This window comes from Hylobates moloch, unplaced genomic scaffold, assembly GCF_009828535.3.
Source record: "Hylobates moloch isolate HMO894 unplaced genomic scaffold, HMol_V3 SCAFFOLD_4, whole genome shotgun sequence".
Taxonomy (NCBI): Eukaryota; Metazoa; Chordata; class Mammalia; order Primates; family Hylobatidae; genus Hylobates; species Hylobates moloch.
The window spans coordinates 93,642,243-93,666,983 of NW_026652279.1; the positions used below are offsets into that span (position 1 = coordinate 93,642,243).

Consider the following 24,741-nt stretch of genomic DNA (forward strand, 5'->3'; position numbering starts at 1 on the left):
GACATCTCTTGTCTTATTCTTTAGCTTTTAGATTATGATTTTTTTCCCATGGGATGTTTGATCTCAGTTCCTTGAAGGCAGAGAAGCCCCTGGTGACAGGTGGCAGTCTGGACATGTTGTAGGCATGGCAGGGACTAGGAGAATCAGTTGTTCTTGGGTCTATACCTACAATGTTAAGATGCACGGCAGGAAGCAGAACAGATGATAGAGCTTTTGTTTTGAGAGTATGCAAACAAGGAGAATGTGAGGCATTTTTTAAAAGATGGAATCCAAATTAATATTTTATTTGGACATTCTTTTAGACATGCATTATCTAGTTTTCTTAACCCTTCATGCCATTTTGTATAGGTAGACTCCCTTCAACTACAGGGAAAAGTGGTGCTGACATCACAGGTCTGGACAGAGCTGTCCTTTTGGAAGGGTAATGGTCTGTGATTGCCAGAAGCTGCGTATGTCAGTCCCTTTCCATCACAGCTAATAATCTTTAATTACTCAGAACACCTGTCCTTGCCCTGCAGAAGTAGCAATGTTTCATGGTAATCATTGCCCCTTGGCACCATAAATGGTGCATTCATTCATTTATTCATTATATGTTTACTTAAAACTTACCACTCTACAGGCAAGCACTGAACTAGAAGATTGGAAGACAGGATCATAAAATGCAGCTACTGCCCTCGAGGGGGACTCCTTCTAATGGAGTAACATGACAGGGTTGGGTTATAACACAAATGCTCCAGGAATAGAGGAAGACCAGAGAAGGCATTTCAGAGCTGAATGTAGCATGTGACTTGAGTTTTTAAAGATGAGTTAGTAAGCCATTATGTGTAGAATCGGAAAAAATATTTGAGGCAGTGGGATAGTTTGTGCCAAGGCAGGAAGACATGAAAGAGCCTGGAGCAGGCTGAAAAAGACAATCTGTTGGAATGGACTGACTGCTGGGGTGTGTGTGTTGGAAGGAGGGGTTGATAAGCCTGGAGAGGTGGTAAAGAATCTTGATGCCATGTCTCATGTCTATCTTAACCAGTAGATAAGGGGATACCAGCTGAGTTTTTTATAGAAATAAAATGATTAGGGTTAGTTTTAGTAGGATTGTTCTGATGTGAAGAGACAATTAGAAGATGTCATTCTAGAAGGCAAGAAACATGAGTCTTGCCTAGATTCTTGCCTGTCAGTCAAAGGGAGGTCTAGATTAAGGGATAGTGAGGCTTTAGAGAAAAACAGGAGTGTGGATGGACAGATCTGGTGCCCTATTGGAAGGGAAGGAGAATTTTGAGGCAACTTTTGGGCAGTAGGGTCCACTTACTGACATAATACTAGAAAAGGGGTTGTTTTTTAATATGGATAGAGTATAAACTTGCATTTGCACCAATAAATGTTACTCATGACTTGTAACGTTTTAGCATCAGCTCACACTGTACCCCTTCCCTTGAAAATCACACGGTGTCAATTTCATGACTGGTGGCAGTGTCCCATTTAAAAGACCTCTTGCTGTTATTCAAATCCCTCTCCTCCTCCACATACTTTCCTTTCTCCCACAACAGACTCCCTCTACATGAACTCCTCCCCACTGCGAGACACCAATCAGAGTTCAGACTAAGGGCAAGCATGGAGTAGTTCTGGGCGCTGGTGCAAGTACAATTTCTATAAAAAGACATTGAGAAAACAATGAGCAATGTTGCCATTTTGCCTTTAATGGAAAAGTGGCCAGTGGTTACAGTAAAAAAAAAAAAAAAAAGTTCTTTTAATAAAACAAAACAAAATTTTATCCAGCTTCTAGGCAATCACTGTTTGAATTTTCAGAAATACATATGTACTTGAAAATCAATTTTTTTTTTATAAAAATAAACTCTGAATGTGTGATTAAAAAGGGAGAAGCCCAGTCTTTTAGCTGCACAAATGCGTATTAAAAACGAGAGGCATCTGTCTGAGATAGTTCACCCCAGTGCAGAGGGGGCTTTGACTTTGGGAGACAGAGCCTGCTTGAAGCGTCTCTTCAGGTCCTGCATGTTGGGAGAGCGGGGCCGAGGGATGATGGAGGCTCTTCTTCTTTCCCCACTGAGGCCATGCATCTTGCTCACTTCTTTGCAGAGATGCTGAAACACATCACAGACATCTTCATAGTTTTCGCTAGTGGAAATTTCAAGGAACAGGCTGCCCAGCTCATTGGCTAGCTGAATACCGTCCTGTGTCTGCACCTGCCGGGCATGCAAAAGGTCCCCCTTGTTGCCCACGATGATGACAGGGGCTTTAGAGTCAGGGTGGACCTTCCGGATGTGCTGATAAAGGGGTCGGATGGACAAGTAGCTGTCATAGTCTGTGATGGAATAGACCAGCAGAAAGCCCTCGGCCCACTGCACGCATTTGGACAGGGAATCAACGACCTGGGGGAGGCTGTCTTGGATCTGAGAAAACATCAAAATGAGATCCAGTCAAGGAAACCCTCAGTGTGAGATAAACTCAAAACAACATCAAGGCAACCCTTGAAGAAACACTTGAAAAAGAAATCACTAAATACAGTTTTCAGTTTCCACCCAGCTTCTGCAGAAGCAGGTTTTGATATGGAAAGAACAGATTCCCAGGCAAACTCCCTGCCTGAGTTACTTTATTAGCTGTTATCCCTGCATTATTTTTAAACTCCTTGCTTGTCAGCAGTCTCTGGTGAACCATGGCTGATTGCAGAATGACCTCAAACCAGAACGGCTCAAGTTTTAGGAAACACTAACTCATAATAAACAAAACTTTGAAAATAAGCCAAGATAAATATCTATTCCCAAACCCACAAAAATATTTTTAACATGCACTTCTTAAGAATGTTACAGAAAGAAATTCCTTTCTTAGGGTTCTTCCACAAGACCTTTCCTCTGGAGAAGGGAGTAGCAATTGGTAACTGGTTAATAAACAAGTTACATTCTAGACCCTCTGCCAAGGGGTTATCTGATTGCAATTACTGACTTGAGGGAACAGCCATTAACAGCAGCAGTTCAGCAGTGCTTGGGCCGGGCGCTGTGGCTCATGCCTATAATCCCACCATTTTGGGAGGCCGAGGTGGGCAGATCACTTGAGGTCAGGAGTTTGAGACCAGCCTGGCCAACATAGTGAAACCCCATCTCTACTAAAAAATATAAAAATAAATAAATAAATAAATAGCTGGGAGTTATGGTGGGTGCCTGTAGTCCCAGCTACTCGGGAGGCTGAAGCAGGAGAATCACTGGAACCTAGGAGGCAGAAGTTGCAGTGAGCTGAGATCCAGCCACTGCACTCCAGCCTGGGCAACAGAGTGAAACTCCGTCTCAAAAAAAGCAGAGCTTGCCAGGGGAGAAGACTCTCTCCCACCAGAATCCTACCTGTTTTTTTGTTTTGTTTTAAACGTTTTTTTCTTTGTTAATGGTTCCATGGCTACCTCTGGAAGAAATGGTGAGAACTGCTTAAGTAGGGATGGCCCACCAGGGTTGCAAAGTGAAGTTAAGTCAGGTGCTTAACAAGAGGAGGCTGCTTCTAACCATGCCTCCCCCTTAGAGAGTTTCTAACACCCCAACCACTGGCCCCACCTGTGGACAGCCCATTCCTACCTCTAAATGCACAGGTCGGTTTAGATGCCTTGCTCAGACCCCTGCGCCCAGCATGGGCGCCCTACGTGCTGTGCCCACCGGGGTGGTCTCACGGGTAGGGGTGAGCTGTTTGCCCCTGGCGGTTTTTACCTGGACGCCCCCGGGAGTATCCTGGATCTGCAGGGAGAGCTGGTCCCCCTCGACATAGACCAGCCGTGAATACAGCTTGCCTGGAGAATGAAGGAGAGTTTGCTTTTCAATTCTCGAACTCCCATCCGTAAAAAGAAACATGCAAGCATAAAAGCAGAGAGCATGAAAGTATTCTCACCTGTATTCGGTTCATAGTCTCCAATGAATCTCTTGGTCAGGAAGCGCACGATCATTGCTGAAAAGGAAATGGGAAAATCAACCCAAGGAGTAGAACAAGCCGGTCAAACCCAGGCACCTCCGACAAACTGGGGGGAGTGAAGGGCGCAGAACCGTGGGCACTGCTCGCTTCCAGAGGCTCCGCAAAGCCGAGGTGCCGCGGGCTTGGCCGCGAGTACGACTGGCGGGACACCTCTCCCGCACCCCATCCCCGAACAGGCGCCAACCCCGCGGAGAGCCCAGGAGTAGATGCACCAGGAAACGCCAGGGAAGCAGGCCGGGACGGACCGGGACCCTCCGAGCGCGAAAGCAGCCCGATTCTACCTGCACCCCCGCCCTCTGCTTCGGCCGAGGCTCCCTCTCTCCGCAGCGCCCCCAGTGGTCGCGGCCGGAGCCGGGGAGCGATGCCGCCCGGGGGTCCCCGCCGCACTCACCGCTCTTGCCCACGCGGCCAGCGCCCAGCACCGCCAGTTTGATGTCCTTGGGCAGTAGGTAGTCCGAGGAGGACTCGGGGATGGGTGCGAGCAGAAAGTGCCCGGACATGCTGAGCGGCCGCATGGAGCGCGTCCCGCGGTCCGGCGCGCAAGCCGAGAGGGCTGGGCCTCGCCGCACCCGGAGCCGGCTCGCCAGCGGGGAGTGCGGGACTAGGGGTCCAGGACCGTGGCGGCTGCCTGCAGAACTGTCAAGGCCCGCGGCTTTTAAAGGGCTTGGTGCGCCCGGGAGCGCGGCGGCCGTCCCAGCTCCTCCTCGTCTCCGCCCCTTCCCGGAGCTGCGGGGAGGGGCGGGAGCAGAGGCCGCGGAGCTGACTGTCGCCGAGGCTGTGCGCTTCGCCGGGCTGCTCGCTGCTCGCGGCTCCAGGCGCTCTGCTGCAGGACTGCGGCTCCGGGGCCCAGACCCTGGAGATACGGCCACCGTCCAGAGCGCGCGGGTGGCCTCTAGTCAGGCACTCTGCGAGTCTCCTCGCCCCGCAGCAGCCAGCTGGAGTCACTAGACCTGTGGGTGAACTTGAGATAGGAGTTACAAGTTGACGAGAGAAGAAAAAGTGCCATCAGTTGGATGTTTCTGCAACAATGGGACAGATTCCTGTAAAACGCTGCTCTTTTTATTTTTAAAAGGTGCTAAGGGGCTGGGCGCGGTGGCTCACGCCTGTAATCCCAGCACTTTGGGAGGCCAAGGTGGGCAAGATCATCTGAGGTCAGGAGTTCAAGACCAGCCTGGCCAACATGGCGAAACGCTGTCTCTACTAAAAGTACAAAAATTAGCGGGGCGTGGTGGTGGGCGCCTGTAATCCCAACTACTCGGGAGGCTGAGGCAGCAGAATCGCTTGAACCTGGGAGGCGGAGGTTGCAGTGTGCCGAGATGGTACCGCTGCACTCCAGCCTGGACCACAAGAGCGAAACTCCGTCTCAAAAAAAAAGAAAGAAAAGGTGCTAAGGGGTGACATTAATATGGGAAAAGGGAGGGAGGGGGCAAGAGTTCTGAATTAGTATCAGCAGAGGCAACTGCAGTCACTGTGACCTTGCTAGGGATAGATGAAGTCCCCTTAGGGGCAGTGATGGTTAGCAGCTCAGTATCCATGCCCAGCCCCTCCTCTGCAGGCAGGGGTTGCACTGGCTCATTCCTGAACACTCATGAGCACTCCACTGGCTGGGGGCCCTGGCTCTGCACTAAGTGTCCATCATTAATACTATCCTATGTGCTTGAGTCATGCATTTGCTTCATTATCCAAATATTTACTTCTAGGTGCATGGTGGGGTCTAGGGTGGGGTGGGGGTAGTGTGAGGAAAAAGACACAGAGCTATAGACTGGTTCTTGGATTTCTGGAGCCCACCAGAAATAGCACAGCAGAAGCCTGAGGACTTTAACCTTGAACAGTTAGAAGACCTTCATGCTTCTGGCCTCCTGTGTTCCAGCCTCACCTGTCTAATTGCCTATTAGACAGCCCCACCCTAATTCATACCTTTCTCTACCCTGGTTGTACCAGTTTTTGCTGCATGACAAGCCACACCAAACTAGATGGCTTAGAACAACAGTCACTTACAGTTGTTGAGCCCTTTGATGCATCTGCAGGGAGCTTCCAGGTTCTGGAGTTGGGGGCTGGGTGCCCTTGGATAGCCTTACTCATGTCTGGCAGCTGTTGGCTGTGATAAGGGAGGGTAGTGACTGAGTTACATGTCCCTTCTCATTCAGCACGTAGGCCAGGGCCTGCCCTCATGGTAGCTGAGCAGAGTTCCAAGAGAGTGGGTGGAAATGGACAAGGCCCCTTGAGACCTAGGCCTCGAGGTGGAACCCACCCCTTCTGCTGCATTCTGTTGGCCAAAGCAAGTCATGGGGCCAGCCCAAATTCAAGTAGGGAAATACACTCCACCCCTTTTGTCGAAACATCAGAAAAGTCACGTGTGAAAGGGCAAGGAAGCAGAGAGTGATGGAGAATGGGGTCCATTTTTGTAATTGACCATGCTAATGAATGTGTCTCCATCCACCCAGTGGCCCAAGACTGGGAGACATCCTTGACTCTACCCACTCTCTCACTTCCACATTGATTAATCGCCAAGTTCCATCATTTCTCCTCCTATATTTCTTGGTGTCTCCCTCTCTGTATCCTTACTGCTCTCATTTCTCATCTGCAGAATTATGAATAATCCTGAAGTAAACTAATCTAGACTAGATGGTGACTTCAGTTTACATGTTCCTCCCTTGGAGAAGCCGTCTCTGATCACTGCCACTGTCCCCACCCCTATCTTGCGGTTACTCGCTCTCAGGGCACTGATCTCAACTATCATTACTTTCTGGTGGAATGTTTGTTTCATGTCTGTCTCCAAGAGGACAGGGACTCTAGCTTGTGACTCTAGTACCCAGCACATAGTGGCACCTGGGACTGGCAAGGTCCTTAATAAATGTTTGTTCACTGACTGACCTTCCAAATGAATGAATGAATGAATGAATGGTGTCTTCAGTGTATGAACTGGAAAATACAGAAGTCTTGTTTCTGACCATTTTCCCATTGCCTTGGTTTTGAGAGCAACTTGCTCTCAGGAGGACGTGTGCTGGGAGATGTCCTGAGATAAACTGCCATATTTAAGTTGTACTGACTTCTGGCTGTTCATAAGGCAATTTTCTCTGTTAAACTGCAGTTTAATTGGAAAGACCTGAAGCAGGGCACCTTCCTCCCTGATGGGGGAAAAGGCACCATAAAGACAATGACTGTCTAGGGAACAACTGGAAACTGTTAAGTTCCAGGGTCATGTGCAGCTCCGTGATGGGGGTCCGGGCTGTTTTCTCTCAGATTCCCTTGTCTTCTCCTTTATGGATGCAAGGTGGCTCCTGCAGTATCACGTCCTTACCCAAACAGGAAGGGAAGGAAGTACTCTCTTAGTTGTTCTCTTTAATTATGAAATAAAGCAGTTCTCACAAGAACTCAACAGACTTTCTCTTACATCTCACTGGCCAGAACAGAGAAACTGGGAAGGAGATTACTTAAGTATCTAGCAAAGAAGACTGGGATGGCCATGACTAGTTTAGACAATCATGATTCCTCCCTCTAGCTGGACATACCACCACCCGCATCCAAAATCAAGAACTCACAGAGAGAATGACTGCCAAGGAGATCTGCCATAAACCCTATTCACCTTCCTGGAGTGAAAATCCAGCACTTTCAAGGGAAAAGAGTCTTTTCTTGGTTGAATGTTATCTCTGTCTCTCTTCACCTCCTTCTCTGTTTTACATTCCCAGTCTGGAATAAGACCATTGTAGCTTAAGGTCAGCCAATAAGGAAGATTCCTAAGACTGTTCTCTGCCCAGTGATAATTATGCTCCACTTTGCATTTACATTGCACCTTTGCTCAGAAGAGCTCAACATGTTATTTCATTCTCCTTGGAAAAGCTCTTTGCATTTATAAATATACAAAATAATTCATGACCTTCTAGTGAAGACAGTAAGTGACTGAACTGTAGAATTATAAATAGCCTTGCCTAAATCGTTGCTGCTTGTGTTCTGCCATTTCATTTTAAATTTGTGTCCAGAGTTATGTAAAACTGTGGTGCAACCAATATAACAGGCATGCTGAAGTGGTTTTAAAAAGATAATAGAAATGCGTAGGCATGGATACAGATATACAAATCTGTGGGTGTTTAGAATGAGTATAAAGGCCAGAGTTTGGTAATATGCAAATAATAGCAGACTTGGGAAGTTATTAACTCTTTCCCAGTCAAATAAAAGCTTGAATTCTAGTCATCAGGCAAAACTTTGCCAAGGGTCCTCCTCTTGTTCACAAACAACTCCCCCACCCCAGCCATAACCCAACATCAACTCCCTTTGCTGTATATCCTAAGTCCTTGACTATTGAGTTTACTGGAGCCTCAGAGCCCCTGCCTTTGAGGTACTCTCCCTAAACAGGAATCATGGCTCTGCCCTCTACCAGCTCCCTACTTTACTTCAACTCAGCAGGCAAAATTACTGAAAATTGACTCTGTGAGGATCTGTGATAAGTGCTTGCGCAGAACACAAAAAGCAGCGAACATTTACTAAGACAGCGAAGTATAACACACTCCTGCCTGTCTTCACAGACATCCCTGAAGAAATTTATCAAATTCACTATCATTTATAAATTACTGTTGAGTTTACCAAGAAAATTCTCAAATATTACATTAATTTTTAATTAATCCTGTGAAACAGGTAAAAAATATCCTCTAAATTGTGGTTTAGACAAATTGAGTAACTTATCCAGTCATGGAGCCATATAGTGGTGCAGGCCTCAAGCCCTCTGAGTTTTAATCCTGGCACATTCCACGGGTATGGAGGTCAGGGTGCAGAGCCGGGCACAGTGGCTCCCACCTGTAATCTAGCACTTTGGGAGGCCAAGGCACGAGGACTGCTTGAAGCCAGTTTTCGACCCTGTCTCTACAAAAAAAGAAAAAAGAAGAAAAAAAAGAAAAGAAGGAGGGAGGGAGGGGAGGGGAAGAAGGAAGGGAGGAAAGGGAGGGGAGGGGAGGGAAGGGAAGGGGAGGGAAGAGAAAAATTAGCCAGGCATGGTGGTGCACGCCTGTTGTCCCAGGTACTCAAGATGTGGTGGGAAATTGCTTGAGCCCAGATCAAGGATGCAGTGAGCTGTGATCATACCACTTCACTCCAGCCTGGGCAATAGAACAAGACCCTGCCTCAAAAAATTCAAAATTCCAAAAATAAATACAAAATAAAGAAAGCAGGTTGTAGAACACTGTGTTGGTAATGGAAGGCCAGAGCAGGTTAGGATGCAAACTCCAACAGAGCTGCCACAGGGAGAGTTAGGTCTGACCCAAGTATCAGGGAAAGCTTCAGGGAGGCATGAGCTGGGCTGCAAGTGAGTCAGGTGTAATCGGTGGAAATCAGGGGAGGGCGAAGGCCTGTCAAATTGAGGGAACAGCATGCACAAAATCATGGAGGTACACGGCAAGTGTGAGGAACTCTGAGTAGTCTCAACAGTGAGAAGGATGTGGTAAGTGACCCAAAAGGCTGGGAGCCAGACTGTGAATGGCATGCTAAAAAGTTTATCCAGAGGCTATGGAAAGCCATTAATCATTTCTTGAGGAGGAGAGCTCCTTCTACAGTTGTTTCTCGGGTTATCTGTAGGGCTTTATTTCCAGAACACACTGAGGATACCAAAATCCAGGGATGCTTAAGTCCCTGATATAAAAAGAGTGTTGTATTTTCATATAACCTATGCACATCCTTCCTACTTTATTAATTTTTTGAGACAGTCTCACTCTGTTGCTCAGACTGGACTGCAGTGGTGTGATCTCAGCTTACTGCAACCTCCACCTCCCGGGTTCAAGCAATTCTCCCGCCTCAGCCTCCCGGGTAGCTGGGATTATAGGCGTGCGGCACCATACCCGGCTAATCTTTGTATTTTTAGTAGAGACTGGGTCTCACCATGTTGGCCAGGCTGCTCTCGAACTCCTGACCTCAAATGATCCACCCACCTTGGCCTCCCAAAGTGCTGGGACTATGGGCGTGAGCCACTGCGCCTGGCCCTTCCTTCCTACTTTAAATCATCTCTAGATTACTTATAATACCTAATACAATGTAAATGCTATGTAAATAGTTATACTGTATTGCTTAGGCAATGACAAGCAAAAAGTTTGTACATGTTCAGAACAGATGCAATTTTTTGTTCAATATTTTCCATGCCAGCTTGGTTGAATTCATGGATGCAGAACTCACAGATACAAAGAGCAGACTGTACATACAACAGTATGGGTACTAGGAGCTTACAAATAATAGGATATGGGCCTGGTGCAGTGACTCATGCCTGTAATCCCAGCATTTTGGGAGGCCGAGGTGAGAGGCTCCCTTGAGCCCAGTTGTTCAAGGCTGCAGTGAATCGTGATTGTGCCACTGCACTCCAGCCTGGGTGACCCTGTCTCAAAAAACAAAAACAAAACAAAACGATATGGTCTCTGACCTCAAAGATCTTAAAACTGTTTACTTACTCATCTCCCATGAGCGACTAATTTAATCTGAACCTCCCTTCTTAGGTGGAACCAAAAAAATCCAATCATCTTCACTTGAGCTAAGCTATCTTCTCATTTTACAGAGACAGTAAAGAGTACCCCATTTATTTTCCAACCCAAATGATTTCCATAAATCCGAGTCTTGCTGGAGAAGTGTGTACGACAGCATTTGTGTGCCTCTTCCATTAGTGGCTTTGTGTGGTGGCCTGTCAGCAGCTCCTCGCCACACACGGCTGTTTGAAAAGAATCACAGTGCAGAGCCTCAACTGCTTATTCACTCCTCTGTGCACATTTTCCACCTCAGCAACAGCAGCTGCAGCTGCTGCCTCACTGTTATTATTCATAACCTAGCAACTGGTCGAACAGATTCTGTGGAGAAGGATTTTTGCTATCAATTTTTTCTAAGTGGAGCTGGGGTGAAGAAACATGCTATAAACATTTATTCCAAATACATCCAACCCAGTTTTAAATCCTTTGTCTTGTGCACAAGACTAAGATAAACCTACCTTGTTCATATTTTAGCAATTCTTTATATTTTAGCAAATTTTCCATCCTAGTACAGAGAAAATGCTACTACAGGAGTGGGAATATGGAAGAGATTATTACCTGAGTGTGTGTTTCTGCCACAACATTCAGAAGAAAACTTCAAAAAAGAGTGTGATATATTTTATCTAACCCTTTGAGACTGGTTTCAACCGAACAAAAATAGAAGGCCTTAGAAAATACCTGGCTAGATCAGAACAGACTTGAGTTCAAAGTTCAAGAAACCACACGGCCTCACTTACAATCATGGCTATTACTTAAAAATAGAGTGAAAAAATTTATAGTTAGAATATTTTTCATTTTTACTGACAAGTGTTAAGAAGGGAAATTGGACAGTAAGAGGTTAATTTATAAATTCACAATCTGTGGTGGTTGCTCAGGACCTGCATTTCAAGGCAGACATGCAATCTTATCAGCACACACACACATTACTCAAAGCTCGGAGGTTCCAATTTAATTATCTCCCCACTTATAAAACCTAATCTGCAGGACATCCAGATGGAGCTGCCCAAGAGGGAGATGGAACTACACAGATCTGGGGCTTCAGAGAATGTGAGCTCTGCAACTCAGCCTCAAGTATCAGAGAAGGCTTGAAGATGTAGACCAGTGGTTCTCAAACTTGAGCATGCATCTTATTCACTCAAGATCTTGTTAAATACAGAGTGCGGGGCCCCATCCCCAGTATTTCAGATTTGGAGGGTCTTGGGCAAGTCTGCATTTTTTTTTTTTTTTTTTTTTTTTGAGACGGAGTCTCGCTCTGTCGCCCAGGCTGGAGTACAGTGGCGCAATCTTGGCTCGCTGCAAACTCCGCCTCCTGAGTAGCTGGGACTACAGGAGCCTGCCACCACACCCAGCTAATCTTTTGTATTTTTTAGTAGAGACGGGGTTTCACCGTGTTAGCCAGGATGGTCTCGATCTCCTGACCTCGTGATCCACCCACCTCAGCCTCCCGAAGTGCTGGGATTACAGGCGTGAGCCACCACACCCCGACCAGGTCTGCATTTTTAACAAGATCTCAGGTGATGCTGATGCTGCCAGCTGGGAGATCATACTTTAAGAACCTCTGGCTTAAATAACTCAGGAATAATTTATAAAGGAGAGAGACACAAATGTGGAACATCTAGGAGGGGCCAGAATGAGGCTAGAAGGGGGTCAGATGGGGAGAAGAAACAGAATAAAGTATGATGGCAGAACCCTCTGCAAGAGAAAAAACTTGTTGGCTCTGTCAATTATTATGTGGATAAAATTAAATTGGAAAAAAGTATCTACATTTGTTAATTAGCAAGCTTTTGGTAACCTTTAAGAGTACAGTTTCATCAGTGGTGGAGGCGGAAACCAGATTTGCAGTGGGCGACCAGGAAATTTAGCTATGAAAGGGAGGAGGAAGGCACAGGAAGGGCTGCTTGGTTTATTTGCTGGTTTTTGCAAGCCTGCAGGCTGAAGTCAAAAAAGCAGCAAGTTGGGCTGGGCGCGGTGGCTCACGCCTGTAATTCCAGCACTTTGGGAAGCCGAGGCGAGCAGATCACCTGAGGTCAGGAGTTCGAGACCAGCGTGGCCAACATGGCAAAACTCCGTCTGTACTAAAAATACAAAAAAATTAGCTGGGTGTGATGGCGGGCGCCTGTAATCCCAGCTACTCAGGAGGCTGAGGCAGAATTGCTTGAACCCAGGAGGCAGAGGTTGCAGTGAGCCGAGATCAAGCCACTGCATAGACCAGGACAATCAGTGAAACAAAAGGGCAGAGGCAAGAGCTCTGTCAATACCAACTCTTTCCTCTGTTCTCCTTTTACCCTCCTTGATACCTTGTTTTATGAAGGGATTTAGGTCTTACTATTCCTCCTATACTGTCACCTCCTTAATAAGGCTTTATGGTGTCTCTCTTTTCCCTTCATTCCACAGTAGAGTAGGTTCCAGTAAACATCCCCTTACTGGCCAAGTGTGGTGGCTCACACCTGTAATCCCAACACTTTGGGAGGCCGAGGTGGGCAGATCACTTGAGCTCAGGTGTTCAAGATAAGCCTGGGCAATATGGCGAAACCCCATCTCCACTAAAACACAAAAATTAGCTGGACATGGTGGCATGCCCCTGCAGTCCCAGCTAATCAGGAGGCTGAGGCAGGAGGATTACTCAAGCCCAGGTATTCGAGGCTGCAGTGAGCCACGATCGTGTCACTGCACTCCAGCCTGGGTGACGAGGGAGACACTGTCAAAGAAAAAAAATTCCCCTTGATAAAGATCTATAGATACAAGCTGATAAAAACTGAGACCACTAAACAAAACATATATTGTGTAATGATAAGTACTATAAGGTTTAATATAGAAAATGAATAAAGTCGGTATTTATAGTATATTAAGAGATAATCTTGATAAAATTCGAGCAGAGGCTGACTAAAGGGGACAAATCATGGGGAAGGATGAAGGAAAAGCATTCCTTCATATTTTGTGCTCCAACTTACTTACAAAAGCCCTCAGGCATGAATGCACTTGGCATATTAAAGGCACAGCAAGAAGGCTCATGAAATTGGATTTGACTTTGGGGCAGGAAGTGGTACAAGACTAAGTCGCAACGGTAGCTATAGGACAGATAATGTAGGGTTTTATAGGACATGATAATTGTCAGAATACAAATGGTATGCAAAGCCATGAGGCTAAATCTCACCTGAAGTATAAAGGTACTTCAATATTTGAAGGTCAGAAAGACAGAACCAGCAAGACTGCAGATCAGGTAAAAGGAAACCAGGAGAGGGTTCCAGAAGCTAACTGAAGCCAAACTCAATAATAAACATTTTCTCTCACCAAAGTAGCAAAGATTAAATTAAAATAATCAATGCTGATGAAAATGCTGTGAGACAAGCATGTTCCCTGGAAGGTGGAGTGCAAACTGGTATCACCCTTCAGTAAATCAATTTATCAGAGTGAATCAAGAATTTGAGTAACACATATTCTTTAACCCAGTATTGTGCTTGTGAGAAAATTTTTGAAGATTAATCTAAAATACTAAAATTTTATGTATATTCATATTGCCACTGATTGTTTTAAAAATTGCTATGCTGTACATCAAATAGGAAGAGTTCATTTTCTGAATATCTGTGCTAAGGATAGTAGTTCCCCTAAGCCAATCCAGCATGTCATCCTTTTCTCTCATGCCCAACTTCATCAGCCTCTCTGAAATGACACCTCATAAACCCATTTCCTTGTTGACAAGTCACAATTCACTTATTTCATCTGGTTGTGTTAAAACATGAAATCGCAGACCTAAATGCACAAAGGGCTTCTAGGAATCATTTTATCCAACCCCTTATACTCAGGTAGGTGATACCACTTTACTGATGAGGCAACAAAAAGTGAAGGTAACACGACTTGTTGGAGAATGAACAAAAGAACGTTTAAGGTTTCCTGATCTTTGCACGTTTAACAATCCTACATACTCATATGCAAAATGGTTACAAGTCCTCAAAATTCAGAGAAACACTATAGTTTTGTAAAGATTGAACAGACGTATCTATCCATTTTTTTTTTAAAAGCAGTCTTTTTCTCATTATCCTCTCATTAATTCAAAGGGCATTTATTGAATGCTTACTATTTTCCAGGCATGAGGAGTGCAAAATTTAGTAAGACAGTGCCTAAACTCAGGTGCAGTGGGGGAAGACAGAACCTTACAAGTTAAAAACACTGTAACAGAAGCAAACACATCTGTCACGGGAACAAAGATGTGGGGGATTTTATTACAACCGGAAGTATCTCTCTTCTCTGATTCCAAGAGCTTTCTTCATTCCTCTCCTTAAAATACTTGCATCAGGGAAGGTATCATCTATGAGAAAATACAGGGTGAGCGCTGAAGGACACGCAGGAACTCATCAAGTCACCAAAGGAAAGCCTAAATGTTTCAGGCAAAGGCAAGTGCATGTGCAAAGAACTTGAAAAAACCTATTTTCCTAATACCTAAAGCATAAAGTAGGAAGGCAGTAACAGGAAGTGAAGTAACAAGCAGAAACCAGATTACAAAGGGTCACATACATGACGGTATCACGTTTGCACAAACTCATCCAATTGTCTAAACTCATCAAACTGTACACACTGAAGGTGCAGTTCTTTGTTCTTTATCAATCATACCTCAACAAAGCTGTTACAAAAAATGTGGTCTTCCAGACACTATTTGGCACCCACCCACACACCAACTTATTGGAGTCTTCAGGGATCCGCTTGGGTAGTCAAACAGCACAGCAAATAGAGGAACTCTTTGGCCTAAGAGGATCATGGGTTCAAGTCCCAGCTCTGCCACTTTCTGGCAGTGTGACCACCGATGAGTTATTCTCCCTTCTTGAGTCTTTTATCTTACTCATGAAACATGGTAGTCCCCACATCTCAAAGCAGCCAGGAAGATGAAATAGATCAAGTGGTCAACAAATGTTGTTAGGCATATAATACCAATTCATTAATAGAGCTCAACTTTATGGATGCTCTCTCAAACAAATAAATAGTAAATAGGGAAACATACCACACCCCTTCCCCCCGACAAAAGGGGGCCACATGTACTCTTAAAACCTAAATATTAGTAAATTCTAGATTCATTGGAAGGCAACGACTTAATTTTGGACATCCAAAATACTCCTGGCAGGTATTTGTGGAGAAACAACGCAAAATTCTCAATTAGCAACAGATTATGAAATAAAAGTTGGTCGTTACTGAATATTCACTGTAACATCATGATATGCTTTGTAAGTATTCCCATCTAATCCTCAAAAATCACCCTTTTAGGGGCACTTTTATTATCCCCTTCCAGGTAAGAAAACTGAGTCATATCAATTTGCAATGTATTAACAGAATGAGTAAATGTGGAGCCTGGAAGCTGCTTTAATGAAGGGGAACAAGGCAAGTGTGACTAAATGGACAGGGTGTGAGGACTTCAACTAGATGCATGGTTGAGCCATGAACTATGATCGGAAAATACATAGGACTAATGTGATAATTATGTTTACATGCAACTCTCCACTACTAGAATGTGAATCCTTAGGGGCAGTTATTCAGAGATTCGTATCTAGTTGTGAGGGATCCCAAAACAGTACATATCACCCATCTCACTTCATTAGAAAAAAACTCAAGACCACCAACTAGACTTTTCTCCATTCACATTAAAAAATGTGTTTTTTTGAGACAGGGTCTTGCTCTGTCACCCAGGCTGGAGTGTGGTGACACAATCACAGCAGACTGTAGCCCTGACCTCCTGGACTCGTGATCCTCCCACCTCAGCCTCCCAAAGTGTTGGGATTACAGGTGTGAGCCACTGTGCCCGACCTTTCATAGCACTTAGTAAATATTACTAGGTCTTTGCCTTACACAGCAAATACACCCCAAGAAGGTAGCAACAAGACTGACTGTGTAGAATCTCAAAGGTTGGATAAAATCGATTAGGTGGTGAAATGGACTTAATGTCTGTCAGCAAGATTAGTGAGGATACGTTTCAAGGACCCATGTTTGCTAAGTAAACGTTTCCAACTGAATGGTATTGTTTTAGTATGTCCTCTCCAAAATTCATGATGAAACTTAATCCCTATTGTTGCAAAGAAATTGCCATCAGTCATGCACTGCTGGTAGAAATGTAAAATGGTAGAAAACTCTCTGGAAAACAGTTTAGCAGTTTCTCAGAAACCTAAACACGCAACTACCATAAGACCCAGGAACTGCACTCTTGGACATTTATCCCAGAGCAATGAAAACTTACATTCACACAAAAACCTGTAGATGAATTCTCCTAACAGCCTTAAAAACAACAGCTAACAACTGGTACTAACCCAAATGTCTTTTAGCAGGTCAATGACTAAACAAAGTGTGATACGTTCATACCATGAATTGTACTCAGCAACAGAAAATACACACAATACACGAAACAACTTGGATGCATCTTCAAGGAATTATGCGAAGTCAAAAAAGGCAAAGGGTCACATCTAACTTACACGATCCCTGTCATTTCCATTCTTGAAACGACAAAGAAATGAAGGCTAGCTTAGTGCTTGCCAGGGATCAGTGGGGATGAGGGGAGATACAGGTAGTCTGACTATGTAAGGCAACATGAGGTATCTTGTGGTTAGAACTGTTCTACGTATTGACTTTATGCTTATCACCTTTTTTTTTTTTTTTTTTTTAAGACGGAGTCACTCTGTTGCCCAGGCTGGAGTGCAGTGGCATAATTTCGGCTCACTGCAACATCTGCCTCCCAGGTTCAAGTGATTCTCCTGCCTCAGCCTCCAGAGCAGCTGGGATTACAGGCGCTCACCACCATGGCTGGCTCATTTTTGTATTTTTAGCACAGACAGGTTTCACCATGTTGGCCAGGCTGGTCTCGAACTCCTGACCTCAAGTGATCCACTGGGCATGAGCCACCATGCCCGCCTATTATCAATATCTTGATTGTGAAACTGCACTACAGCTTTACAAGATGTTATCATCAACAAACAGGATACAGTGTACTAGGGATCTCTATTATTTGTATCTCCATGTAAATCTGCAATTATCTCAAAATAAAACATTCAATTAAAAAAAAACACGGAACTCCCATTGTGGCAGTATCAAGAGGTAAGTTAAGGCCAAACCTTCGTAAGACACCGAAACCTGCCAGCACCTTTACCTTGGGACGTCAGAGCCTCCAGAACCACCACATAAAGCTTCTACTGCTTACCCAGATCTGTGGCATATTATTACAGCAAGACAATGACCTAAGACAAATGCTATTACCGCTATTATTTTCTGAGTCCCGTTCCATGCACGGTCAAAGCAATTCCAAGCTGGTATGTAACACACCAAGAATGGATGCTTTAAACAATCTTTTTTTTTTTTTAGGATTCAAAAGCAAACTCTGGATCCTGAGCTTAACTGTAATGCAATAGATGACATCCCACTTATTTTTGCATATTTTATTTGTCCCGGCACAGTGGCTCACGCCTGTAATCCCAGCACTTTGGGAGGCCAAGGCAGGTGGATCACGAGGTCAGGAGTTCGAGACCAGACTGATCAACATGGTGAAACCCCGTCTCTACTAAAGACACAAAAATTAGCCAGGCGTGGTGGCACACGCCTATAATCCCAGCTACTCAGGAGGCAACATGGTGAAACCCCATCTCTACTAAAGACACAAAAAAATAGCCGGGCGTGGTGGCACACGCCTATAATCCCAGCTACTCAGGAGGCTGAGGGAGAACTGCTTGAACCCAGGAGGCAGATGTTGCAGTGAGCTGAGATCACAACACTGCACTCCAGCCAGGTTGACAGAGCAAGACTCTGTCACACGCACACACAAAAAAATTTTATTTCTTCCTTGATAGTTTAGAAGGACTATCTTCAAACCAGTACAAATATTTTATACATAATACCTGGCCATTTTCTAACCAACTGAGTAATCTGTTGCACAATAAGCTACCTCATGTCCTTCAGCAAGAAATACATTAAATTTGAATAGTGAAGACATTACACAACGAATTAGGACACCACCAAAATTTGCTTTAAATATTTCTTTGGGGGAGAGGACACCACACTTCTACTCAATGAAGAGAAACATTTTTACAGCCCAGAGGTCCTTTATTTATTTATTTTTTTAAACACCTATTATGCCATGAATTCATAGGGAATAGGTTCCAGCAGCTCAGGCTCCTTCCCATTGGTTCTCACAAAGTGTGCTTCTCTGGGTGGAGCAGGCTATTAAAGGAAAAAAAAAGGGAATAAAATAATTATGTGAAGTGTTAAATCTCAACCTTAAAGTGCTCTAAGGATCAATGAAATATACACCAAATTCTCACCTGGCGCTTTAGTTGAACCCAGGTACCTTTCTCTTTGGCTTCTTTCTTTTTCTGATCATTTTCCTTCACGCGTTTCAGGAAGCTATCTCGGCTCTTAGAGTGCTTAATGTGCTCAATACGCACATTAATTCTCTTGGCAAGAATCTTGCCCCTGGACAGAGCAGAAATTCTTGTAAGTGCTTTATCAAAAATATAACAGAAATGTAGAAAACTGATTTTGCAGTTTCATTTATTAAATAAACCATAAACCTTTTACCCAGATGGCAAATCAACAAAGTATGCCCTGATTACTTAATTTACAATCAACTATTAATCCTATCAGAAGAGGCCTTGCAGAGAACATCCCTACTTTTAACTCTCTGATGAGATGATGGCCTCTTAAACTCTAGTAATCTAACTAAAACCAGATTGCTAATAAAATTTAAAGTTTACTAAACTTCTCTTTTTATTCTATAAAAACTGCTGGGCCAGGCGTGGTGGCTCATGCCTGTAATAGCAGCACTTTGGGAAGCCGAGGCAGGCGGATCACAAGGTCAGGAGATCGAGACCATCCTGGCTGACACAGTGAAACCCTGTCTCTACTAAAAATACAAAAAAATTAGCTGGGCATAGTGGCGGGCGCCTGTAGTCCCAGCTACTCGGGAGGCTGAGGCAGGATAATGGCATGAACTCAGGAGGCGGAGCTTGCAGAGAGCAGAGATCACACCACTGCAATCCAGCCAGGAGGCCTGAGCAAGACTCCATCTCAAAACAAAACAAACAAAAAAAATGCTTAGTAACAAACTGTGTAAGACTTTCCAGTAAATCTATTTCAATTTGTTTCCTCTGACAGGATACAGACAAACACCCAGTTTGCCTGAGTTTTAAAAGGATATTTCCTTTGCCCCACTTGAATGACCAATAAAGACATAAGTCCAACTGGCAAAGTGAAAAGGGGGTATATGAGGGAATACCGGTTAGCCGCAAAGAACTACAACACTACTTACTTAACTTGTTTGTTTACAACAATGCCAACAGCATGCTGGGTAACATTGTAGACTCTTCCAGTTTTGCCATGGTAACACTTGTGGGGCATTCCTTTTTGAACAGTACCCATACCCTGTTAAAGAGACCAATGTTATATACCAGCATTTCCCCTTCCTTAAATCTGACTTTTAAGTAACTGTAAGGTATTCTAAGATTTCTTTCAAATGGCAACTCAAGAGCTTTCAGAGCCGGTGAAATGTGTTTTTCACATTGCTTCAAGCAATCAAAAAAAACAGTCATCATTAAGCTCTAGAGTGCCAGGATACATTTAAATCCAGGTCACAGAAGAACACAGCTTTCACTAGGAGGGTTTTTAATCACAGTAATAGTAGTCTTCATCAATAATTAAACTTTGCACTAAGGCGTTCCTTTCCAACTTACAAACTCATAATTTCCCACCCTACCACCCAATTTCCACTAGCCGTTAACTCCAAGCAGGTAATGAGGAAAATTTAAATTCTGCTAAGAATAGCACTTTAAAAAATCCATTCTAGGCCGGGCACGGTGGCTCACGCCTGTAATAATCCCAGCACACTGAGAGGCTGAGTCCGGCGGATCACCCAAGGTGTTGGAGACCAGCCTGACCAACATGGAGAAACCCCGTCTCTACTAAAAGTACAAAATTAGCCAGGAATCATGGTGCATGCCTGTAATCCCAGCTATTTGGGAGGCTGAGGCAGGAGAACCGCTTGAACCCAGGAGGGAGGCGGAGGTTGAGGTGAGATCACGCCATTGCACTCCAGCCTGAGCAACAAGAGCGAAACTCCATCTCAAAAAAAAAAAAAAATTCTATTGTCTACTCTTACAGATGCAATATACACTAGTATTTGAATTTCTACACTAGATTAAATCCAACTTTTCTCACTTCTGTAGTGTTATTTTCCCAATTTTATGTTTACCTTGATGTCTACAATATCACCTTTCTTATAGATTCGCATATACGTGGCCAAAGGAACAACTCCTACAAAAATAAATTTGGTATAGTGAGTATTAAGGCTAAAAGTCTAGAGTAATAGAAATGCAATTTTACTAGCTTTTAACACGTATATCATTTTTGATGGTTACATGCTTATTACCTTGCCAATGGACAATTTCTCCTGAAAGCACAATCAGGCTACTAAATCACAACCTCTCTCCAAAGTTTAGTCTTGCATCAATATTTAGTCACAAAATTACCATATAATTTTGGTAATTTATTTACCTTATCACAAAGTAAGCTGGGCAGACGCTAGTTATTTAATGCTATTGATACACATTCTATGAACTACAACACATGTTGAACACAACCGAACACAAATGCTTCTCTCAAGGAAGGTAAACCTACTTACCATGTTTTCTAAAAGGCCTAGAGAACATATATCGGGTGCCTCTCCTCTTTCCCTTTGTGTTTGTCATTTTGGTGAATTACTGAAACCAAAAAGCATAACAGTCAAATACAACTGAAAACTGGCATTTGCCCCAAACCCCTGTAATTTCAAATGTTCACATTTCAGTAGCAAAGTGAGAACTGCAAACTGAAAGCTGGATCACCAAGCAATTAGTTCTGTTGAAAGGTTAAAAAACCATTATTTTAGCAAGTAAGGTCTTTTGGCAAAACTGCCCAAGTTCCGTAACATCAAAACTCTTAAGTAGCACAACTTGATACAAGAATCCAAATCAGTACCCTTTCTCTATGAGAATATAAAAACACAACAGGAATTCTACCACACTCAATCTGTAGAACCCAATCTAGAATGCCAAGGGCATGTAATTACTAACTAGAAGATAATTTATTGAAGAACATAATAAAACAGCCTTACATTTTTATGTGAATTAAATCTTTCTTGTCAACCAAATTTTCCGTGATGGTGTATCTCAAACACCATCTATTTAACTATCAGAAATCTCAAGCCACTTCACATTTCTGATTATTTACTACGAATGTATATAGGGTAGAAGAGAGGGGAACCCAGGCTTTATAATCATTGACCTAAATTTGACATAGGCTCTGCCACTTACTAGCTGCGAAACTCACATTTCATCTCTCATCTTCATTTGTGAAATAGGGGTGAACACTTGCATAACTGAGGTAACGTCTACAAAGAACTCAGCAATGCTTGGCCCGTGTAAGGTGCTCAGTAGTAACTGGCAGCTAATTTATCATCATCTAAGAATTCAGGCATTTAGAAATTAAAATTTCCTTTGTTTCCCAAATTAACCTACAGGCATTTAGAAATTAACCTTTCCTTTGTTTCCCAAAAAGGCCAAAACAATAGTTTCGATGGCTCTTTAGTCATTATAGGGCAGAAGTACCATTCCTGGCCATTACTCCTACCATAAGGTAAAATACAGCAGTCAGGCTTAACGTGTTGACAGTATTCTAACACAATTTGGTTTCTAAATTTACTAACAATCCTTTAAGAATGGCTCCCAAAGTACCATTTTTATAAAAATTGTATAGCAGGAAGACATGTTTCACCTAACTCACCAAAGCCAAACCATTGTTACAATGGATGAACCCTTTAAATGCCAGGTACCCTGTTCCAATCCCCAAAGTCTTTTTATGTGTATAAAGTTTCAAAAAACTTGTGCTAAGTTAGTATACAAAGGGTGGTCCTGTGTAGATTCAAGTCACTCTGTAGGATCACCAAGTGGCAGAACCAGTTAACTCATTCCTGATTCCAGAGCTCACAGTCCTCCAGTAGATCCATCTTTCTGAGTTTGGAATCCATTTTCCGCATGGACCCCATACGCTTAAAACTGAAGGCACTTTTCAAAACGATGCTTTACAGTCTGTAACAGTATTAAAATCATGGCAACTAGGATCCACTATAAACAGCAACCTGCAGTATGCTCGACTCTGTTAACGTCCACCAACTACAGAAAATGATGAACTACGGCTAAATGTTTCAAAGCATGCTGCCCTAGAATTCGCACAACAGTATCTCCTCTTGGTGCAAATATGGGTGTTGCAACCTCAAAACACTTTCCCTTCGTCCGATCACCACGTGAGGTCAAATTTTAAAACCAGTCGGAAATCGTCTTATGCATTAACTAAGAGCAGTGAGGGTTCATTACCCAGGACGACTCCAGGACCCACTCTCCGACCAAGAGCCCAGGTTTTCACACTTGTAGGCCTCACAGGAGATTAAAGCCGACGCCTGACTTTAAACCCATTCCTACTACCCCTTAAGTCCTCACCCAACATCATCACAAGATTAGGAATAAAAAATCCACAATGAAAGGAGTTAGAAAGGCATCAGGCCACGCGGCCCCCACACAGCCTATGTTCAGAGGGCCACCCACGGTACCAGAGATGCAGCCACGGGAACATAAAACGAAGTCTTTTAAGATTAACTCGAGTCGCCTCACCCCAAGCGACTCAGTCTCGTCTTTCTCGCAAATGTCCCCCCGCAGGGCCGCAACATCGCAGTCCGGTTCTCAGCCCACGGCCCAGGCCCGACCCGGCGCACGCTGCTCTCCGTCTGGCAGAACATGGTTTAACCTGCCCATGCCAATGGACCTCAAACAGGTTAGAGAGTCTCCCCACGGTCCCAGTGGACGACCTCTGAGGCCACAAGGTCACGGTTCAAGTCTGTCGAACACTTAGCGCCCAGGAGCCACGCGCAGGCCCTACCTGGAAGATGGCGGTTCCGGCCGAAAGGAAAGAGGCGGGGCCGCGGCGCGCGCCTTACAAGGGCCTGTGGGCTGCCCACGGCGCTGCCTGAGGGAAACGCCAACCGTAAGCGACTCTTTTCTAGGGAAGAAGATCGTCTCTGAGAACACAGAAAGTCTGTGAGGATATTTTCCTTTCTTGAGAAAGAAAGGCAAACGGCCAACACAAGCTGACACTTGCATCGTGTCAGACAGCCCGGAAAGGGGCCTTCAAAGACGATCAACAGGACGCCGACGTCCCGAGCGTGCTTACGCCGTCCTTTGCGTCACCGCCTACGCCGGAAGCTGCCTTGTATCCGCGTCTCCCCAAGGAAAACTGTGGCTGGCGGTGTGGGAAGTGATAGTAGTAGTTGCTTATTTGTTTGCAGAAATAATTGCGTGGGTACGAAACTCAAACGAGAATGAAGCAAGTATATTATCTAGTTTGTATGTCTTTAAACAGTTTCTCCTCCACACGCCTAAACATACGCACCTGCTAGTAGGTGCGCAAATGTTAAAACCTCTTTGGAAAGCAATTTGGCAAAATCTAGTAAAAAAAGATTTTCAGTTACTAAACCCCAGCACTCTGCTCCTACCTGTACGTCTTGTAGAAACTTTGGTAAGTGAACAAGGATGTACGTAACAGCGCTGTGGGTAGAAGCAAAAAATTAGAAACGTCCATCAATGAGAATAAATACCTTATGGGATGTTAATTAGGATGTAGTATTATACGCCAATAAAAGAAGACTGAACTCAGAAATGTGATGAGACAAAAAGAGAAAGATGTAGAAAAATAAGTGGTATGACAATTCATGTACATTCAACTCTAAAACTTGTAAAACAATGCTATATATTGCTTAGTTATGTATATATACGTAGTTAAAGAAGTCAAGAAATACAAGAGAATGAAAATCAAGTTGAGAAAAGCGGTCATATCTGGTAAGGAGGGGACAATAAAGGGAGGCTTTAACTGTATTGACCATTATTAAACCGGGTGTTAAATATATGGGTGGCCATTGTTTTATTCACTACACCTTTAAAAATAGGTATTATTTTCTTAATGTAGTTTATTTGAGATAATCCCATATACCCAGCATCCAGTTTTCCCTATTATTAACATTTCATGCTAATACGGTACATTTGTTGCAATTAATGAACCAATATTTTACACTATTGTTAACTAAGGTTCACATTTTATTCAGATTCCCTTCGGTTTTACCTAATACCCTTTTTCTGTTCCAGGATTCCATCCAGAATACCACATTACATTTAGTTATGATGTCTCCTTATATGCCTCTTGTGGCTGTGGCAGTTTCTCAAACTTTCCTTACTTTTGGTGACCTTGA

At 43.9% G+C, this 24,741-nt stretch overlaps 2 protein-coding genes and 2 non-coding genes across 9 annotated transcripts; all 4 read right to left on the bottom strand.

Annotated features, from left to right (window-relative positions):
* Positions 1–251: 251 nt before the first annotated feature.
* RASL11A (RAS like family 11 member A) lies at positions 252–6,228 on the bottom strand. Of its 5 annotated transcripts, XM_032150592.2 has the most exons (5): positions 5,956–6,228; positions 4,349–4,918; positions 3,877–3,933; positions 3,699–3,778; positions 1,710–2,402 (listed from the first exon to the last, which is right to left on the bottom strand). In XM_032150592.2, the coding sequence occupies exons 2-5, from the start codon at positions 4,470–4,472 to the stop codon at positions 1,935–1,937; spliced, it is 729 nt and encodes a 242-aa protein (XP_032006483.1). In that variant the 5' UTR covers positions 4,473–4,918; positions 5,956–6,228; the 3' UTR covers positions 1,710–1,934. The 5 variants fall into 5 exon arrangements, with proteins under 5 accessions (XP_032006480.1, XP_032006486.1, XP_032006483.1 ...); XM_032150589.2 differs by having other exon boundaries at positions 252–2,402; positions 4,349–6,228; XM_032150595.2 differs by lacking the exons at positions 4,349–4,918; positions 5,956–6,228 and adding an exon at positions 4,209–4,240 and having other exon boundaries at positions 252–2,402.
* Positions 6,229–18,513: 12,285 nt separating this feature from the next.
* On the bottom strand, positions 18,514–23,403 carry RPL21 (ribosomal protein L21). Of its 2 annotated transcripts, none has more exons than XM_032150597.3 (6): positions 23,379–23,403; positions 21,091–21,169; positions 20,662–20,723; positions 19,723–19,835; positions 18,737–18,887; positions 18,514–18,635 (listed from the first exon to the last, which is right to left on the bottom strand). In XM_032150597.3, exons 2-6 carry the CDS (start codon positions 21,155–21,157, stop codon positions 18,546–18,548), a joined length of 483 nt encoding a protein of 160 aa, XP_032006488.1. In that variant the 5' UTR covers positions 21,158–21,169; positions 23,379–23,403; the 3' UTR covers positions 18,514–18,545. The 2 variants fall into 2 exon arrangements, with proteins under 2 accessions (XP_032006488.1, XP_058293722.1); XM_058437739.1 differs by lacking the exon at positions 23,379–23,403 and adding an exon at positions 23,114–23,254.
* LOC116467699 (small nucleolar RNA SNORA27) lies at positions 19,551–19,676 on the bottom strand. The gene has a single exon (XR_004247905.1). It is a non-coding gene; the product is annotated as a small nucleolar RNA SNORA27 (small nucleolar RNA).
* On the bottom strand, positions 19,940–20,011 carry LOC116467681 (small nucleolar RNA SNORD102). Its single transcript, XR_004247887.1, has one exon. It is a non-coding gene; the product is annotated as a small nucleolar RNA SNORD102 (small nucleolar RNA).
* Positions 23,404–24,741: the final 1,338 nt, after the last annotated feature.

Coding starts and splice junctions, on each gene's coding strand:
- RASL11A (XM_032150589.2), bottom strand. CDS start 4,472: ATGCGGCCGCTCAGCATGTCCGGGCACTTTCTGCTCGCACCCATCCCC. Junction 3,779..3,876: donor AGACTATGAACCGAATACAG/GTGAGAATACTT, acceptor TTCATTCTCCAG/GCAAGCTGTATTCACGGCTG. Junction 2,403..3,698: donor ATACTCCCGGGGGCGTCCAG/GTAAAAACCGCC, acceptor ATGTTTTCTCAG/ATCCAAGACAGCCTCCCCCA.
- RPL21 (XM_032150597.3), bottom strand. CDS start 21,157: ATGACAAACACAAAGGGAAAGAGGAGAGGCACCCGATATATGTTCTCT. Junction 19,836..20,661: donor GTGATATTGTAGACATCAAG/GTAAACATAAAA, acceptor TCTCTTTAACAG/GGTATGGGTACTGTTCAAAA. Junction 18,888..19,722: donor GTTGTAAACAAACAAGTTAA/GTAAGTAGTGTT, acceptor TGCTCTGTCCAG/GGGCAAGATTCTTGCCAAGA.